General features: G+C 51.9%; 1 protein-coding gene across 5 annotated transcripts in view; it reads right to left on the reverse strand.

The window, feature by feature from the left end:
• The window catches only part of Nfix (nuclear factor I X), a 96,901-nt gene that overhangs the window by 61,788 nt on the left and 14,360 nt on the right, over positions 1–20,753 (reverse strand). For 4 of the 5 annotated variants that reach the window (XM_059264421.1, XM_059264419.1, XM_059264420.1 and 1 more), the window contains exon 2: positions 7,127–7,658. In XM_059264421.1, coding sequence (XP_059120404.1) covers positions 7,127–7,658 — 532 coding nt within the window. Of the gene's footprint in view, positions 1–7,126; positions 7,659–8,712; positions 9,120–20,753 lie in introns of those variants that run through there. The other variant, XM_059264418.1, reaches the window with a different exon arrangement.

Below are 20,753 nucleotides of genomic sequence, written 5' to 3' on the forward strand. Positions count from 1 at the left end.
CATGCTGTGTCATCAATAAGATATCAAAAATGAGAAGACGACCAGATATCTCCTACTGCCTGGCACGGCACCTGGTGAGGGTCGGCAATCACCTGGGAAACAGGTATGCAAAGGACGACCTCCAAACATATGTACTTTTCAACTCACCAGAGGAGCCAGGTGTTAGTATCTATAGAGATAAAATAAGGGACTCAGGCACCCTTGCAGAGGGGAGAGGAAAGCCTGATCCAGCCAAATCACTGCACTCCAGCCCCTCCACCTTCTGGGACCCAGCTCTAATGCCAACAGTCCTTCGGCTCAAACACACTTAAAATGGCGACGACGACGGCCCGTAGGGCCGGGCGTTTGTCGGGCTGTTTTCCACGGTGCCCTCAGTGCCAAGAAAAACCTATCATCAGAAATGCCATCAGCTATATTTATCTATCTCTCAGCCCCCCAGCCTCCTCCTCCCGTCTGCCAAGCAGGCCCTGCGCAGCGCCCCCCCCCCCTCACCCAGTGGGCACATGTCCCTGTTGCTGATGACTGTGACCACCTGCCCAAGCCTAAGTCTCCACCACTCCCTCTCAGGGCCCTCACAGTACGTAACACCGTTCTTCCCGCTGTGAGAGGGGTACTCTCACATGAGGTTCAGACACGCACTTGGCAGGGGCTGGCCTGAGGGTCCCTTGTCGGCATCTGTGGACCAAGATGACCCTTCCATTTCCTTTCGGCCTCAGCTCCACGAATATGGGCCTTGTCAGTGCCACTCTGCCCCCAGACAAGTGGCATGCCTGGCCTGTAGGTACTATTCCTAGGACGGACATCCCTCACTCCATTCTCTGGCGTGGGGCACATCAAAATCCCTAAGCGAGAAGCTCTGATCTTAGGCTAGGCTCCCACTCTCGGTCCAAGGAACCAAGAAGCAAGCGGAGGAGTCTGGGAGTCAAGAAGAGAAAATGGTAAAGTCAAGATTTAACAGCCACTCGAGTCCTCAGGGCACAAGGAACAGGGCAAGTCACTTGCTGTCGGGCACTTGGGGCCCTTCCCCGCTCAAGACACAGGCTTCACCGTGAGCCTTCCCACCCTTGGGCCTCACCCCCAAGAACAGCCGATCAGCCTTGTCCCGAATGATGAACATCCTGGGCCCCACACCTTCTCCCACGGCTTTGGGCACCCTCTGCCCAGCCACCAAGCCCCCAACTCAGACAAGAGATCCGGAGAGCCAGCTCCGAGAACGAAACAACCCAAATAAAAATTTCAAAACCCAGAAGCTCCTTCTCTCCTGCCCCCTCCCCCTCCTCAGGCAAATGAAAACAAACAAGAAATCAAAGAGGCCTTTTGTGCTAGCGAGCCCTGCGCTGACACGGCCCGCCCCGGGCCTTTGAAAAGACGTCTGATCGGACAGTGAAGGATAAAATAACCTAAGCGTGGCAGGGCAGCTCCTTGGGGAGGGGAACAGAAAGGGCTGGGGAGGCAGCCACCTTCTCCAGAAAAAAAGTGGAACATGGGTCTCACTGCCTGTCTGTACCCCATCTCTGCAAGAAGGACCCTGACTCCTCTCCCAGGCCACCATGAACTGAGCTGGCCCCAAGGAAGCCCTGAGGGCGTTGCCTCTCTCCAGCAAAAATTACTTCAGGTTCATGCCTACTGGGCATTCTGGATGGAGCTTGCTAGAAGCCATCATAAGGCCTTTGCCTGCTAGGCACATAAAGGATCTCCTTCTCAGAGGCTTGGGAGTCCCAAAATCAGGGCCTTCCTGGCCATAGGCTAAGTGTGCACTTCATGAAGGACATTCTTCCACCCTTGTTGGCAGTGCCAGAAAGTAAAACAATTCCTCGGGAAGGCCTTCTGGTGGCTAGCCCCCAGCAATCCTGCTGCAGAAGGCCGGTTCCCTCTGGCCCGATGATGGAGTACAGTTGGTCACCTTGCCCATAACTACGGACTGGACCATCCAGCCAACTTGGCTCCCCAAGGTCCGACCTCTGTAGCATCAGCTCAGACAAGGATGTTTCATTTTCTCCTTCATGTCACAGCTCCAGTTTGGTCAGCATAGCGAATACTACCAAGACCCCTGCGAACCACAAGGTGTGGGGTTCCTGCCTGGCTGGGTAGGCAGCCCTGTGGACAAAAAGGACAGGAGCAGGTGGTCAAGGGGCTCCGTAAACAACCCCGTGCCTGAGGAAGGGTCAGAGTCATCTGTCCACAGCCAGGGACCCCAAGGCTCAACAGTGGAAGATCTGGAGCCCATGGGCTGGCTTCACAAGTACATGGTGCTGCTGGCCTGGCTCCCGGTTCAATGCCTCTGCTGCTGTTACAATGTTACAGTTCCTAGTAACTGTGGACAGGAGCCGCACACTGCTGGAGTTTGCTCCGGGACCTTCCTATTCAGTAGCTGGACAGGACGCCCTGAAGACGAAGACGGCAAGCACACTGGGGCTCTGGCAGGGCTGGAGACTTTCCAAGGTCACTTTGGAAAGAGGGAGGAAGGGAAGTTTGGAGGCTTTATTCAGGTGGGAACTGTCATAGAACAGCACAACCTGCTTCTAAACCCTGGACAATCCCAGGACAACAGGTGAAGGAGGCAGGGAGCCATGCTGGGCTCGGCAAACCCTAATGGTCACTGGCAGTGGCCATCGTGGATGTGTGCACCTGTGCGTAAGTTGGTTCTAGCCTGTGAGCCAGAGGAAATGAGACATGATCACCGAAGCAATGGCGGCCCTGCTTCTAAGACATTGCATCACAAAATAACCCACAGATCTTGCTAATGCCACTAATTGTGTTCCTAGACCCTGTGGTCTCTGCCAACCCTGATACCAGATGGTGCTGCCTCAAAGACACAGACAAGTGGGTGACACACGGCCCATGTTCAGGGTGGATCTCGAAGGGAGCTGTGCTCTGGCAGGCTTTCCCACATATACCAGACTCGCCAGAAGGGGTGGGAGCCCAGAAAAGGTTTAGGGGTCTTCTCTGGCACTAGGCAGACAGGAACAGATAGTCACACCAGCGAAGAACACAGTAAGTCCTTGCTCAGGCCTCAAAGCCAGCTCGAACTGCCAACTCCAAGTCCTGTGAAGAGCAGGGTCAACCAGAAGAATGTCTCAGGCTTGAAAAAGTTCTTTAGGTGAAGCCTCGGTTACTAGCTAATCTCCTATGACAAATAAGGCTGAGCCTGCCTACTCCAGGGCCTAGTGGCACACTGAACCACAGTGTGAGGCCTGGAGAGGTCCCATGGGAAACCACACAGGAGGAACGGCCCACTTCCCTCAATAAAAACTGACAGAAAAGTCGTGAAGACCAGGAGGAGGAGGACAGGGATGTCATGGCAGGGACCACCACTACTAAACAGAGATGGATCAACCATAGTGGTGTGTGAACAGTCTCATTTGGGTTCTGATTTAGATGAACGATAAACAAAAACAAGTTGATAATTAGGGAAATGGGGATATCAGCTAGGTATCTCACGGTACAAAGGACAGCTGAGCCACATGCAAGAGAGTATGCATTTAATCCCAGCACTAGGGAGGCAGAGGCAGGTGGATCTCTGTGAGTTCAAGGCTAGCTTGGTCTACAGAGCAAGTTCCAGAATAGTCAGAGATACATAGTGAGACCCTGTCTCCAAAAAAAAAAAAAAAAGATGGCCGACTTTTTGAAATCTCCGGGGTAATAACAATAGCATCTGGCTCAGCTTTTCAAGAGATGACACAGAATGTTCACGAGGGCAGGCTGTGATATTCAGTACTGGTGGGCAATGGGTCAATACATGATTCAAGCCTAGCCCGAGTCAAGAACTGTGGGTCCTGTGATGGGGGCAGGAGGTGGGTGCCTATCAACAGGTAAAGAATTCTTTATAGTTTTGAATTCTGTTTTCTTTGCTAGGACTGAAACCAAGGTTTGAGGACTTAACCATGGTAGCCTCTCACTCCAGAGCGCTCCTGGGTTTTGCAGATAGTCGGCAAGGCTGCTAGGCCTACTTGGCAGCTCACACTCCACACCGCAGAGCTCTCCTACCCCCCATTCCTGCTGTCTCTGCCACATCACCTGCTCTGGGACACCCTTTCTGGACATCCCAAGGAAATGAACATCCTCCTGTCCATGACAGGGCTTTCTGCTTCAGCCCTGCCTCAGTTTCCCCGGCTGAATGCTGACAGACATGTGGTGACATTCCTTCACAGCAGTTAGGTGGCTTTGTGGCAGCCTTCCAGACCCAAACTCTAGCGTCACCCATACGTATCCTCTATCCCTCACCACCGTGTCGGCCGCGGTGACAGTGGTACCTAGATGCAAAGCCTCCTGCTAGCTGGAGTGTGGTCACAAAAGCTGGCACCGCCAGGTCAGCCCGACCCAGCTCTTCAACCCAGCTTTTATTCTTAGAGATTCATTTATTTTTATGTGTATGAGTGTCTTGCCTACATGTCTGTGCCTGCAGTGGTCAGAAGAGGTGGTCAGATTCTCTGGAACTGGAGTTAAAAATGGTTGTAATGTGTTGTGGGTGCTAGAAACAGAACCCAGGTCCTCTGGAAGAACAAGTATTCTTAACCATGGGACCATCTCTCCAGCCCCCAACCCCAGGCCTGGTTTCTTATACTGTGGCTCATTGGGTATGTTGGGAGGGAAGAAAATGGAGAAGGTAATGTCACAGAATCAACACCTGTCACAGGACATTTTCAATCACACCAGAACGGCTCAGGAAGGAACAAGCACCGAGGCCCTGAGTGGTCCTGGCCTTACCAATACCCAAATTTCCTCCAGAAAGGTACCCTGAAATTCTAGCCATTTCAACAAGAAATCCTGAACATTCATAGTTACTGTCTAAAGTCTGTGCCTGAATTGCAAATATGTTCTCAGTTATGTATCATGTATCCGCTACGGAGACTCAGCGTTAGCCTGGCCAGAAATGGCCTTGGCAACATGCAATGTACTATGAATTCACTCATATTCCTGGGCGAATGATCTCATTAGCTGGGGATAGGAAGCCCTGTTCCTTCCCCTTACCCCTTCCACCTGCCAGATCAGTGCAGAAGCCAGGAGGCTGGCTGGGAAATGGCTTCCTTCCTTTACACACCATCCCATCTCAGCCCCACACTGGTAGTAGTCAAGAATGTGGCCTAGGGCTGGTTGGTCCCGTCTTTAATTCCAGCACTCAGATGCAAAGGCAGGTGGATCTCTAATGAGTTCAAGGCCAGCCTGGTCTATGTACCAAGTTCGAGGCCAGTCAGAGTTACATAGTAAGACCTTGACAAATATAAAATAATAAAAGGCCAGGGAAACAATGCAACTACCAGGGTCTACGCAGCAGAAGAGGGGAAGAGGAGAAGAAGGAGGGAGTCTAGGAGGAAGACGGATGTTAATTTTCCTTACAGATAATCTTGGGTTCCAAGCTCTAGGAGTGGAAGATTCAGACTGCCTGAGTGAAGGAGCTCTGGAATAGATGTATTAACAGGGTCCTGCTCCAAGCAGTCCCCAGCATCCCCAACACTGACAGGCTCTCACCCTCCATAACCTGGTTTCCTGTTCAGACAGAGAATGAGGGATAACTTTTTCTCTTTCAGCTTCTTTCCCCAAAATAATAAAATAAAAAAAAATTAAAAAAGATAAGAGAAAATCCAAGGTGCAGGGAGAGAGGGAAGGACAGGAAACTGACCTTTCTAAACGAGGGTCACTTAAGGCCACATGCAGGCCTGGAAAGGTCTATGGAGTAGGAGGGTCCACGGCAGTGCCCACAGCCTCCAACCAGATGGCGAGGGAATGGGCAAGAAGAGGGACCTTGAATTCACTTCGGCTCACTCCAACATACACTCAACACTTGTTCTCTGTGAGAAAGACGGCCTCCTGGAAGCATCTCCCAGCTGTGAGCCTGGATCCACTCACACCTCTTCCTCCCAACTTTCCAACAGGCAAGGGGCTGACCACGGTGGCATGAGCTGCCTTTCTTTTTTATGAATGAATACAAAGGAAGACACAGAGGCACTGTCTCAGGAAGGACAGGTTTTCAATTTTCCAGAGCTTAAGTAAAGCCACATTCTCTCACACTCGCACAAAGAAGAGGAGGAAGGGAAATGGGAAAATGCTGAAACAGTGGAGAGGAAAACACACACACACACACACACACACACACAAGGTTTGGTAGCCTCTCATTACAAGTTGGTTGGGTACAATGTAAACACACTTCTGCCTTGCTTAATCACAGAGTACCGGCCCGTTTAGGTTTCAAAGGCGGCGGTAAATTGGGCGTAGCTGAGTGGAGGCTAAAAATTAACCAGCCATCTCTGTTTCAATTTGTAAGAAAACAAAAGTGGAAAGAAATTATGAAAAGAAAAAGAGAAATGGGGGTGTGGGGGGGGAGACAAGGCCACAGTGCTAAACTAGCCCAGGCCCGACACAGGGCAGCACCAGAAGAGCAGAGGAGACTAGGGAACACTTAGGGCACAAAGGGGGAAGGTTTTCACAGGTTTTCTTTAAGACTTCCTCTATAGCAAGCTGTTTCCTGGAAGGCCTGCTCCCCACAAAGCCCCTCTGCTCCAGAGGGACCCAGGGCCACTGGCACCACAGTGTGTATGCGTCCTGGAGCAGGGAGCTCAAGGAATCTCACTGTGTACTCTCTCTAAAAAACAAATCCCAGCCACAGCAGCTCCGACCCCAGAACCATCCCACCGCGGCTCGCCTCTTCCCAGGTCATTCGGTCCCATACGCCAGGTGCACACGCCCCTCTCTCCTGGGCTTGCTGACAGCCCCCCCCCCTTCTACCAAACCCAGCTTTTCCTGGAATGAAGCCTGCACCTTCTCCCTAGTCCCCAGCACTTCTGTCTCATCTTCTACATCAGCAGCGGTTAGTGTTGATGTTGTCTGTCTCAAACTCTTACCATTGTGGGTAACTATGAGACATCCTGGCCCTGTCCTAAAACTGACAGCATCTTCACTACAGGAAAGAAGGAGATGCCCAAACTGTCATAGCAAGAGAGGAGAGAGAGCAAAGGGGTGGGGCAGACAGGAAGAAGATGCACAAGTGAGAGGGCTCCACACGTGAAGCAGAGGGAGGTCAGCAGGACAAGCCACCAGTGAGGCCTGTAAGCAGTACTGTTCAGAAACAGGAAGAACAAACACCAGCAAGCGAAATAAAATTGGGGAGGGAGTGTTGAAAACAACCTACCCGGAGTGTGGACAAAGTAAGCCAGATAAAGGTCCAGTTCTTTGATTGTGACTCCAATGTGATGTGGCTGGACGCACAAGCCGGGGTTCGAGCACTGGGGTGACTTGTAGAGCCGCTCCCCATCAGTACTTTCCAAGGGGATCCCCTTAAACAAAATCACCATGACCAGGTCCAGCCGCCACACCTTGTCAGCCTGGCGCAGGCAGTCAATCCGCCGGATCTTGCCCTTCTGGTCGGGGTTGGAGAGCACACAGCAGGGGGGCTTCTTGCCCGTGATGGTCAGGACAAAGTCCTCTCGGAACTCGGGCCGGATGTCTTTGCGCAGCTTGGCCAACAGCCGGGATGCCCACTTCTGCTTGATCTCAGGCTTCTCGCCCAGCAGCTCGTCCTTCACCGCGCGCTCCTCGTCCTTCGACATCCGCTTCTCGTGCTTCTTGAAGTACTTGCGCTTCCGCGCCTGCAGGTTGAACCAGGTGTAGGAGAAGGCTCGGACGTGAGGCAGCAGCGCCTCGATGAACGGGTGGAACTCATCCTGCAGGCGGCAAGCCGGGAGCATGCGGGGCGAGGGAGGACGGGAGGAGGGGGAAAGAGAGAAGGAGAAACGCAGCGTTAGAAGGGGGCACTAGGAAAACCGCCTTCTCCTCCTTCTCCCTCCCCCCAACAATTTTCTCTGGAGATTGTTCTACTGAAGTGTGGTTTGAAGCCACCAACAGCTTCGCCAGCCACTTGCTCCCATCTCAGCCTCAGCAACCAAACAGAGGCACAGGAGCCTGTCCATACACCTATTCTCTCTCTCTCTCTCTCTCTCTCTCTCTCTCTCTCTCTCTCTCTCTCTCTCTCTCACACACACACACACACACACACACACACACACACACACATACACACACACGTGCACGCACACAGACAATGTTGCTACACACACTACGGGCTTGCTGGTACACCCCCCCCCCCAAGGTTCTGTCGCACCCATGACATCTCCATGTTCTACGGCAGCTGTGAACTAGGGTCAGCTGGTCCCAGCAGTGTCCCGCTGCCTGAGGGTGCAGGGAAGGGCAAGCAAGAGCTGCCTTGCCGCCTTCTGTCCTGTCCGGACTGGCCAATGTTTGGCTGCCCCTCCTGAGAAGACAGAGAATGCCATCTGAGATGGAGGAAGCGGCTCTGGGTCCCCTCTCACCCAGGCTGTTTTCATTTTCTTTTCTCCAGATCCAGTTGGAACATCCACCCCAGCATTTTTTTTTTAAATCAGATCTAAATCCTAAATATGTGGTTTCAGCTTTGTTATCGGCACCGATACTAATGTTAATCACAGTAATAATGAACAAAACACTTCTTGTTAGCCCAAATAAGGTGGTTTTCTCAGCCACATTAGGGTTAAAAGCTACAAGGGTCGACTTGCGGCCCCTTCCCCAATCCCCCACAACCCCTTCACCCTCAATCAGGTGACAGAGGGCTGGGCTGTCTCAGGTTTTTTTTCCTTTTGTTTTGTTTTTGTTTTTGTTTTTTTGCTTGTTTGCTTGTTTGAAGTTTAAATAATAATTGATTTCTTTTTACAAAAATAAAGCTGGAAAAAATCAAATAATTACCATTGATCTGAAGCACCCGGCAAAGCCAACGCCTGATTCTGAGATTCTGGACTCAACAGAGTTATGAGTTAGGGGCGGTGGGACGAGGGGAGGAGGAGGAGCAGGGAGGAAGGTAAATGTTTTAAAGGGGGTTATTATTGGTGTTCTGGGGAATAGGGGCCGGGCTTGGGTGGATTCTCAAACCCTTCCCCCTCCACCCCCCACGCTCCATTGCACAGAGGGGGAAATTAATTTTTTTAAGGAGTAAAAAGAAAGGTCAGAGATGGCGAGCAGAGAGGGAGCGAGGTGGCTTCTTACACACACCAGGTAAACAAAAGCCAACAAATTGTTTCAATTTCTTCCCCTGTGCATCCTCTTGCCGTTTAAAATAAAAGAGCAAAAAAATTATGCAAAATTAAAGATCAAAACCAGCCCCCTACCACCACCCCACGTTCACCCACAACAACGTACCCTACCCCACCCCCCACCCCCGAAAAACAAAAACAAAAACCAGGAGGGGAAAAGCAGCAGCTGAAGAAAAGGCTTTCGTCTTTGGCAGCGGCACAAGGGTGTAAACTTCGAGCAGCTCCCTCCACCCGACCAGAGGAAGAGGGGGAGCTCGCAGATTCTCGGGGAAGAGGACGAGTTCTGACCGGCTGCAGACCGTTGCTGGCAGACGCAGCAAAAGGGAGAGAGGGAGCCAGGGAGGGAGGGAAGGAAGAGGGGGAGGGAGAGAGCGAGGATCTCAGGAAGACGGGGATGGGATGGGGTGTGCGATGGTGCGCATGTGAATGTGTGCGCGGGAGAGGGTGTGTGTGCACCAGCACCGCTAGGGTGGGGGGGCGGTAGTGGCTTCTTTTTCTCTCCAACTCCCCCTCCCCGTTCATGCTCAATCCCCATCCATTTGTGTGTGCCAAGTCAGTAAAAGAGGGAGAGGGAGAGAGCCAGAGGAAAGGAGAGAGAAAGAGGGAGAGGGAGAGAGAAAGGGGGGGCATGAGCGAGAGAGAAAGGGGGCACGAGCAAGTGAGAGAGCTAGAGAGAGAGACAGAGAGAGACAGAGAGAGAGAGCTAGAGAGAGAGACAGTGAGAGAGGGAGGGAGGGAGAGAGAGAGAGAGAGAGAGAGAGAGAGAGAGCAAGGGGGGGGATCCACCTATTTGGCAGAGAGGCATCCTCACGCAGCCAATGGCTGAGTCCAAGGGGAGGAGGGAGCTGGGCTAGCTGAGAGGGTGGGGAGAGCCCCCACCCCCGGCAGTTGGAGACCAAAACAATTTGCCCAATCGACAAGTTCACGTCTAATGAACGAGCAAAAGCAAAGTCCAGCAGTTATGAATTTTTCATCCCAGGCGTCCACTTGGGTCTGTTAGGCAGCAGTCACCCAGCAAACTTGGGGGGTGGGAACACTAGCATTGAGGAAGACGTGGACTTTTTTTTTTAAGCCAGAAAATAAATAAATAAAGGCCTGACTCCTGGCGGGCTGGCGGCTGGGCGGGAGCCCCAGAAGGCCTTGGGGAAGCAGCTGCGCCTTCTCTCTGTGTTCTGCTTTTCAGTCTTTCTCTCAGGCCTGCACACTCTCTGGTTCTAGATTTTTTTTTTTTTTTTGAGCACAGTGGGGTGAGTGGACATTTTCTTCTCCACTCTGTGCACCAGCCTACGAACTATGAATAGCAGAAAGTGTCCACGCCAGCAGCACAGCACTGTCAGGGCCCAGAATGCTGACTCCGTGGGTAGCCACCTCTTGGCCCCTCAGCCCCTGCTGCCTGCAGGACTCCGGAGCACTCCCAAACAAGGGGCCCCGAACCCTGCACCTCCTTGCCTTCTCCTCAGCCCCCAGTAGGCTCACAGCCTTCCTCGGCCCACACCCAGCCATGCACACTCCATTAGTGGTGACGAGAGATGCCAACGCAATGCAGCTCAGCTCGTGAAACTGCAAGTTTATTAAAATAGCCTCCTGTCACAGGCTCCTCTGGCAAGCACTACACGCAGCTACAAACAGCAGCCAGCCTCTGGGAGAAGGGACAGAGGCTGAGAGCCCGACACTACTTCCCCTCACCACCACCACCTCCCACTCTGTGCAATTCCTCCTCCAGATCTGCCCTGGCTACTCACCCTGGGTTTCTTACCTGTCCCTCAAATCAGACTAAAATGCAAAGGGCAAAAGCATAAAGCGAGAAGCCTGGATGAAGAGGAGACTTGAGAAAAGACAGGGCTAAAAAGAAAGCCAAGGGCCTTCAGGAGCCAGAGACATGAGAGGTGCCGCCACAGAAGTCCCTTCTCCAGGTCCCTAGCTAGGCACTTCCTCAGGGGAGCCTCACCTCCAGGAGGACTCTCCTCAGAGAAGCTGCCTTAGGCCTCCAGGAAGGCAGCAGGAAGACAGGAAATGAGAGGAAGAGCAGGGGGTAGGACATCAACAGACTGTGCCCAGTGACCAGTGCTCACAGTCCCCACAGCCACCCTCTCTGTAGGCTGAACCCTAAGCTGGCAAAGGAAAAAAGGTCACTGCTCACTCCTGCCCCTGTCCTCACCAGCTGAAACCCTGTGCTCTGTGGCCTTTCTGTTCAATGGCAAAGAGGCTCCTGGAGTGTGCCAAAACAAAAGATCCACCCTCTGATCCACCCCCTGACAATGGGAGGTGCCACCAGCACCTGGGACCCCATACCCTAAATGGCCAACTCCAGTGGAGTGAGCTCATGGCTGACTGAGAAACACAGTTAGAGGGAACAGTGCGGGAGGCAGGTGCCATCACTGACAGGCCTCTTAGGGTGGTGTTCAATAATTTACGTCCTGTGAATAGCAGGCTTTGGTCCAACCAGCCAAGGATGCTAGCTTAGTGCCTAGTGACATAAGGTACCGAATGAACAAGGCCTTCTCCACCTTGAGGAAGCAATTTCACTTTCTGAAGTCAAGGTGAGGTCATAAAAGCTGCAAGTGGGTTTGTATTTGGCAGTCCGGAGGGTGGTGGGGATGCTGTTGCTATTCTGATTATGCTTTAAACATTAAAGAGAAAATGGCCAATATTGCTCCATGGCAAATCCTGGCTTGTTCCTTTTCATGAATACAGTGTGGTAGAACAACCCAGTTGAAGGTCTGGCTTGGGGAGCGACAGTTCCATGAGTAGGAGGGAATCCACGGAAGTTAGGGACAGCATGAGAGGCAGTCCCCGAGAACTGTGGAAGGTAAGAGTCAAAGGTCCCCGGGGAGTCAGCTGATCAGAGAAGTGGGGGACCCGGGAGTATGTGCAGGAAGCCTCGGAGACTGGCAGGACAGCAAAAGGCCCTTCCTCATGAATCTGGAAGGGAGAACAATTGTCAACTGTCCTCTTAGCTGGGGACTATAGCCTTGAAGACAAGCAGAAGGTCGTTGGGCATGTCTCCTGCGTGCCTTGGTGTGCCTTAGCCAGCAGAACCTACTGACTTCATATAAGCAGGCCTCCCCAATAGAGAAAACAGCTCTTTTTGTGAATGTGTGAGTGTGTGTGTGTGTGTGTGTGTGTGTGTGTGTGTGTGTGTGTGTCTAGACCCCCAAACAAAAGAGAACTATCTCCTTTTTTTTTTGAGATGACAATCTGGGCACCCTTTGGAAGCTTACCCGTCCCTGTCCCCAACTCCTTCCTTTCCTGTCCCATCTGCCTTCTGGAGGTCACACTCCTGTATCCTGATGCACTCAGACCCAAACCAAGACTGGAAAATTGTTGATGATTCAAGATGCTTCCAGGTCTGAGTTCAAACAGAAATGATGGTTGTGGGGGGGTTGGAAAGAGCAAATGTGGGAACCTACAGATTGCTGAGGAAGAGAAGAAAGGAAGAGGGAGAAAATGAAAGGAAAAAAAATCAACCAAAGGGAAAGGAGGATGGGTATGCTTAGGGCAACAGGAGAAATGGAAAGTCAACAGGGAAGGGCAGAGAAGACAAAGTCTGAAAAGTGCTTTCTCCATTTGCAAGGACAGTCAAGAAGCCAGAAATAATACTTTTGAAATTGACACGGATTTTTAGTTTTTGGAAGAGGAATTTTTAACTTCATGAAAGAAAGGCCTCTCTTATTTTTGAGAAGATAGAATTTAGTGAAAACAGCAAGTGTTTCTACTGAAATGCTGCTTGGATAGACTCTGATACGGGTCAGCCATCACAGAGGGATATGTCCCTATCCCCAAAGATTAAGCAGGCCACAGAAACAGAAATGCAGACTGGGGAAGAAAGAGAGGCAGAGGGCAAGCCCGGAACACAAGCTGCAAAAAAGACAGAGATGAAGACAAAGAAAGCAGGAGAGGAAAAGAGAAAAGGACTTCAAGACAAGAAGGAGAAAAGGAAAAGAAAAGAAGCTAAGAAAAATGGCGACTTCCAATGGTGAAAACCATGTGCTTTCAAAGCAGTCCTGTGAACTGAGGCCTTGTGGATTATTTGAGGAAAATAGAGAACACACCCAGTCCTTCACTTACATGTACAATATTAAAAATTCTTCCAGGAAACAAAATAATTTCCCAAAACTGATATAGATTTTGTACCTGGCCTTTGCCTCCCGATAGAGAGACAGACAGCTAAGAAGCACGGGAGGCCTTGTTTTAAACACCAGCCAAGGGTAGGTCTCTTTATCTTTAAAAACAAAATCGTATTTGTCCCCAAGCCGCTGGCTTCTGGGCCTAGATATATTCTTTCAGATCCTGGGCACCATGGCCCATACTGATTTGGATAAGCACCCACAGTTTAAGCACATGGCTGTGCTCTAAGTAGAAAGCACCAAATATTCCAGGATCTGTAGAGTACATAAGGAAAGACATAGGAAATTAGGCCACAAATAGAGCCCCATGAGTTTGCCTAATTCCTGGCATTATAATTCTGCCTGGGTCTGGACTGAAAGAAGACAGCTTTACACATAATCACCACCACCACCACACACACACACACACACACACACACACACACACACACACACCTCCCATCTTGTCAGATCTGTACTCCTCCCTCAGAAGGCTAGGAGAGGCCATGGGCAGACACTGAACAGGGCTCTGGCCACAGCAAAGGAAGAGACCGGCTGCTTGTCCTAGGGGTGGGTGGGGCCTCCCTCTCTGGGGGAGGCAAGAAGAGGCTCCGCCACTCAGTGAAACTATCCTAGAGTCTGGAAATGCTAGGGACGGAAGCCGGGGAAAAAGCACTTTCCGAGGAGGCTCCCGGTAATTTGGACAAAGCGGGTTTTGGCTGATCTGGGCCTCTGTTCAGGAACAGCAGCCGCCGGGCTTGTATGAAAAAACATCCTTGGGCTAGAGGATGGATTTGCCCACACCCGAGCTGGGTTTCTCTTGGGGTCTGTCTCAGAACCAGGCCACATAACACTCCTGTAAAATGCCCCTGGGCACCCGGGCACCCCCACGCACTGCCTCTTCTGCTCCTTTCTACAAATCCCGAGCTGTGGCCTGGGACCGGGCCAACAAGCAGCCTCGCTCCTGGCTGGAAACGCTCCCCTGCTCCAGGCACATCTCCCCTCACCCTCTTGGCACAGAGTACGCTAGGGTAGGGATGGGGGTGTTAGAGGAGATGATCTATTCTCCGCAGCGCCTCTGGAAATTGTTTACTTTCATCTTGTCTTCTGTGGGAAACAGGAGACAAAAACCCTAGTCTTTAATTCATTATTTAGCTTGAAACTTCCATGTCACCAAATACAAGTCAATGCTGGGAAGGCCAAAACGCTCTCCTCTAGTCAATGGGCTGAGTGGGGATGGGGCCCTTCAAAGAACCGCAGGGCAGGTGGCGGCCAAAGGCTTCAGGGGGCAAAGCAGTGGGTGCCTTACCCTCCTGGTTGGCTTTGAAAGCCTCACTCCACAGTGGCCCAGGGCCCAGGAAGAGGGAGGAACCACACAGACCAGCTTCACAACTTTCCCTAAAGAATAGAAAGACTGGCAAACGGGGTGAGTGAAGGAAAAAAGGGCTGTCCTAGGTGAGGTCCCTGCGTCCAGAACAAGAAAACATCTGCAGTGTAAGGGAGGCTGAGGGCAAGGGCAGCCGCTGGAACTGCCTGGAGGTGCTGCACAGCAAGTCCCCTCCTAAGTTCAAGGACACAATCTGACCCCCTGGCCCCCAAGAGCTCTGTCAGGATCCACCCCCACCCCGTGTCTCTTCTCTGCAGAGGCCAGGCTTCTCCAGATCCCTGTGCCCAGCCAGCCTGCAGCGTGGCACCCTGGGCCTAAGGGAGCCTTTCTCCTGTTGCTGCAGCAACAGACAGAGCTGGAGCTCTGGGGTTTTCACTGCTCAAGGGTTCTGGGAAAGCTGGGCCGGCCCTGCCTGGGCAAACAGCTTACCCCAAACGTTCAGTTTCAGATATTTTCCAATTCCTCAAAATATACTGCTCCCCAATTATTTTATGACCAGGATCACTGCCAAGGAAACCCTAGATCCCTCATTTCCCTGGTGCCTAGCCCCTGCAGAGAAAGGCTGGCACCAGGGCCTGGAGGACTTCGGACGGTGCCCACCCTCTGCCGCCGCTCATTCCCTCCCGGGCTCCCTTTCTTTCTCACCCTCTCTCCCCCTCTGCGTCCTCCAGCTCCAACACAAACTGTTTGCACGGGAAGTCTCCCTCTATGACCCGATTCAGCACACACAAGAGAAAACTGTGGGCGACAGACCCAACGTCCTAACGAACTTGAGTTAATTAATGCTAAGGAAGAAAAGAGGCGCTCTCGCTCTGTTGAATCACGGTTCACTAGTCCTTTCAGTTTGCTGTGGGTGGAGGAAAAAAAAGAGAGGCTTTTTGGTTCAAATATTTTTGGGGGGCAAAGAGAAAACAAAAACACCGCAGAAGGGCTGTGGGGGGTGGAGGGCGACGCAGCCGCTACCTGCCCAAGAAGCATAGAGGCCAAAAGAGGGAGCTGGTCCAGGGCTGCTAGGCGTCCTCCGCCAGGAGGACGGCCAGAGCTGACAGCAGAGAGAGGATGCAAAGGACGGCAGCGACTGTCATTGGCCTGTTCAAACACACTGCTCCAAAAATTATACTGTCAGACTAAAAGATGCACGTTTTTAAAAAGTCCAAATCTAAAAATTCAATTTGAACACAGCCGTGAAAATGTTTTTACACTACAGAACACTGAAGTATAGATTCATGGCAGGCATGCAAAAATTTCAGTACAGGGAAAAAAGAAGTGGTAATGGAGGGGGCAGGGAGAACAGCTGTAATTTTGCTTTCCAGATGTTGACAGCAAAATGTAATTGGCAAGGAAGGTACTCTGTACTACTTTTCACCCTCTGGTTCTGAGACTAAATCCCACTTCTACACCTAAGTCTTCAGGCAACCAGCAGGCCCTCCTCAGTGTGGATGGGTCAGGAAGCTGTTCTGACCACATGAGTTTTGGTTTTGGGTGTTTTTTGTTTTCTGTTTTATCAGCCCACTAATTTTTACAAGTCTTCCCACCATTCCTAGCAGGAAAAACTGAGTAAAGCAAGCTGGAATACATTTTTTATTTAAATTTAAATTTGTAATGGGCAGCCTTTCCTTTACCTTTGGGGCCCAGGATTTCTTTCCTTTTTTTTTTCTTTTCTTTCTTTTTTAAAAACAAACTTTTTAGTAGAAGCAGTTGTATATAAAGAATGCTCACATTGTGAGTACAGTACTCCATATATTTCCACAAAGAGAACACACCCAAGCAACTCCACCCAGATTAAGAAACATTTTCAGTATTACTAAACAAGCCCTAAAAATTTAAGCTATAGAGTTTCCATAATTTAGGAATCCTTAAGAATAGTTCTGCAAATACCAAAGGCCTCAATTGTGAACATTTGTGTGTGCACACACCTTGGAGACCAGAGACAAGTGTGTACTCCTGTGATGACAGAAATGTATGGTCAATAGAAGCCCCTCTCCTCAATGATGCAGGGGAGAGAGTCTTCCTCTGTGCCTGTCCAACACTGATCCCATCAACAGGGCATCCGACTGTGCAGCAGTTCAGCAAACTAGCAGGACAGGGGTGGGGGGATGAGGACAGGACAGGACCCACGGAGCCAAAAGCCAACATCCTTAGTGACATGGGAGCACAGGCCCCTCCTCTTACCCTGCCTGCCAGCACAGGCAGGGACTGGGGAGCTTCTGTATGTAGGTCAGGAAGCTCCTAGGTGTGAATGAACACTCTCTGGGCAATCAGTGCCCATCGCTGCCCACCAGATCCCTGCCAGGAGATGAAGGGGCCAGGGCAAGAGAAGAGGCCGGAGGAGGAACCGGCAGCTGCAGGCTAACGTGGGGTTCTGGGACTAGGCTGCCCCTGATGAGGAAGGCTGAACTCTGGATGTCTGCTTACCCCTTCACTAGCCCCAGCTGGCTCCCCCTCTACTTTCACTAGCACTAAATTTACTTTATAATTTTAAAATTAAAATTTAAAAAAAAAACCAGGAAAGAGAAAGAACTGAAGGCAAAATACCTCCCACGATATCTCTCCAAGGAGGAAAAAAAAAGTTTCTGCTTATGTAAAAAGATGGATGCAAGGGATCACTGAAAAGTCTGAGCAGCAAATAACCAGGAAAACGAGAGAAACACATTTAATTAACGACACCTGAAGCAAATAAGTAAATAATAAATAACTCCACTGCTGCTCGCAGGCACTCTGTGGGATGGGTCCCCGTCATCTCTTCCTGCCCACTTTCCTTCCTTTCTCACAGGGAACCATGTCCTCCCCAGTACACTGAGGGCCCTTTCCTTCTCAGTGGCCCTCCACACCCCTGGGGGAAGGCCTAAGGCCCAAGGCAAACCTCCACAGCCCCATTTACTACCCCATCCCCAATTCCCACATCTCTCAGGCAGTGCCTAGCCCCTGCCCATTCTTCCTCTGGAATCCAGGCCTGCGGGTAACAGCATTTGTGCCGCCCAAAGACAAGATGCCAGGTCCAGCCCAAGCAGACAGATACCTCCCCTACCCGGGTCACCGGACCTCCAAGGGCACAGGACTGCCGAGGCAGCTCTCCATAACCACACTTTCCTTATTGCACATGGGCTGCTGAAGAACTGTGTAGCTTAACTTGAAATAAGCCTTCCCCTAGGGTAATTTAAAACATCCTTTTGGGGGTGAGGGCTGCTGGATAAACAGTGTAGGCAGAGGTGGGCACATCTCTGAGTGTTCGAGGCCAGCCTGGTCTATATAGTGAGTTCCAGGCCAGCCAGAGCCACATGGTGAGACCCTGTCTCAATCAAAACAAAACAAAACACAGCTGAAGCTACTTCCCTACACCCGGGTTGCCTCTCCCTAAGCCGGCCAGCAGCCTGGGAAAGGTGCCCTCATTGGCATGGGGTACCAGAGCCCTGCTCCTTTCTTCCTTTCTTTTTAAAATTGCTCCACTTACTGCAGGCAGCAGTCAGGGCCCAGGGGCGGGGAAAGTCGTCTCCAGCTCCGGGAGAACTGCCTCCGGCAGCAACTTTCCCAGTCTGGGAGTTTTCAAATCAGAATAGATAGAGTTAAGGGGAAGGAGGGAAAAAGCGGGAATTAAAACTAACCAGGTTGCCGAAAAGTGCTCTTTTGGTCTTTAAATAAGACAATGCCGAATGGAGAGGAGAGAGAAGACATGAGTTATTCCTCGCTCTTTAATTATTCCAATGCTTAGCATTATTTTTTTTAAAACCACTACATTAGCCAATGATATATTCTAACCCCCAACAAAGCTGGTATTTTTCTCTGATTACAGACTCCGCCGTGGCAAACCCGGGCTCTGTCTACAGGGCAGCACAAAAGTGCACTCCTGAATGAGACACAGTTTTTTATTAAAATCAAAATAATGCCTTGCATTTCTATAGCGCCTTTTCAGCGGAGGGCATCCCAGGTGCCTCATGCTCGGCTCTACCAGGGAGATCAGCCACTGAAAGTGTCCCTGTAGGGTGGTTGATAGTCTCCAGCCCCAAAGTCAAGTGTCACCCGCATTTTTCATGTATTTTTCCTTTGCTTCCTTCCTTTCTTTCTGTTTCTACCATTCAGCCTCAGTCTTGCACACTTTAAAAAAGTAGTAATAAAACTTTAAATGGAAAAAATTTAAGTGCGGTGGGAGGGAACCTGAGCAATAATAAGGCGCTAAGTGTGGTTGGGGTGCTTCAAGCGGAGTGGGAGGGACGTTTGCAACTCAGATGAGTCGTCTTGGGGTCCAGAGTCCATGGTGCAAGTCTAGGTGTTAGTCACTGCCCAGGGTCACCTCCCCAGTGAGCAACTGGGAGCGAGTTGAGTCCCATTCAACTGGGGACCGAAATGAACCCACCATTAAGGCGCATTTAAGCATTTCAGAGGACTGCTCCAGAGGCGACCAGGAGTTCCGCAGGCGACTGAATTTCGTGGAACACCTGGGGGGGTCTCTCTGGCTGATGGATGTCAGCTTACACCAGCTACCTTCTCCAACAGGTTCAGCGTACAGGTTCTTTTCCCACCTTTTCCCCACTTTTCCCTCTTCCGGTCCTGACGTGGAAGTCCCTCCGACAGAACTGGTAGCAATAGGTAGGGTAGGCTTTGGCGCCCCAAATTTAAGAAGTCAGCCCCAAGAGACAAAACCATGTTGATCATAGGGACAAAATAAAAATGTAAAATTAGGGTGATTTTTGTTAATTTTTTTTCTTTAAACAAAACAAAGAACAACAGAAGCCAGGCTGGACAAGGGAACTCGATCCCTGCAGCCCGAAAGCAAAGGAGAGGTGGAAGCGCATTTTCTGCCACTTGATCACATTTCTTCCCCTCGCTCCTCGCTCCTCGCAGGCCAAACGCCCCAACCCCAGCCAAGCCTCGGAACAAAAATCTCCCCGGATAATTCCCCTCCAAGGCTCCCTACAAAGCGGCGGCTTCGGGAGGGTCGCCCGGCTTCGGGGCCCGCAGGACTGTGGGCGGGACTGATGTCGCGGTGGCCCCCAGGACTTGGGCTTTTGAACCTCTTAGGAAAAACACCCCAGCGGCAGGCGCCGCGCTGGTCCAGGGCGCCTCAGCCGCAACCCGGCTCCCTAGGCTCAACGCGAGCGGAGAAACTGAGGCAAAGCAGCCCTGGACAGCACCCCGCACCCTGGAAGGGACCCTCCAGGCACCCGACATGGGGTCGCGTGGGTAGTTCCTGAGTCGGGAGCCGGGACACGCCTGCGCACCCGAGGCTCCACGGAAGGCTCGCTGCGCCAACCCCAGCGAGGGCTCAGCGGGTGTAAACGGTCCGGTCTGGGTGCCCGTGGTCCCTTTCACACTAGTCCCCTTCGCCGCCCGCGAGATGGGTGTCGGCAAGACCCACTCCAGTCCCCCGCGGCCTCAGTGCCACAGGCGCGCTGCTCTACGGGGCCTCGACGCCCACTCCCGCCTTTTTGCCTCGGTGCGCAGCGCTCGCTGCGGCCCGCGCGACCCCGCCGTCCCTCCAGCAGATCCGCGGTGCAATTAGGACGGTGCAAGGGGCGACAGTCAGTTAGCGCTGCTGTTCCACCTCCTGCCTGGGTCCTCGGGAGACCTCATCACCATCCCCACCCACACTTGTCCCCTGCTGGGTCTTGAGCCAGTAGTAGCAGCGGGTCCGAGGGAATGCCACACACTGCCATGCAAGAGAACACCCGGGGGCTACTACGGAAGGCACCCGTGGGCGGGTGGCGGGCACCCATGGGAAGCACAGAGCTGGGGCTGCGTGCAGGCACGTGATGGTGTCCATCGGACTGGAGAGCGGACTTAAGATCACAAAAGGCAGCAGTGACCCGGCGTCGGGGCTCTCTGGGGAGTCCTCACTGCCTCGGTCGGAGCCACTCCCGCAGGGTCTCAGCAGTCCGGCTGCAGGCTGAGCACTCCCGGCCGGCCTGACTCAACCGCAGCCTTTGGAAGCACGCAGCCCCAGCGGCCACACTGGACTCTGCTTGCTAGTGGCAATTTAGCCTAGGGTGGGTGTTGGGGACATTAAATGGCCTCTTTGTGGAGAGAGAGAGAGAGAGAGAGAGAGAGAGAGAGAGAGAGAGAGAGAGAGAGAGAGAACACCCTTCCTCTGGCCTCCAGCACCTACTACAGGGATTATGTTTGGAAAGGGCTGAAGGATCCAACCGTGCAGCCCAATCCGACCTCGGTCTTTTAAAAAGGTCCTCGGCCTTTAAAAACGTGGGGCGTCCT

The sequence above is a fragment of the Peromyscus eremicus genome, chromosome 5 (assembly GCF_949786415.1).
Source record: "Peromyscus eremicus chromosome 5, PerEre_H2_v1, whole genome shotgun sequence".
NCBI lineage: Eukaryota > Metazoa > Chordata > Mammalia > Rodentia > Cricetidae > Peromyscus > Peromyscus eremicus.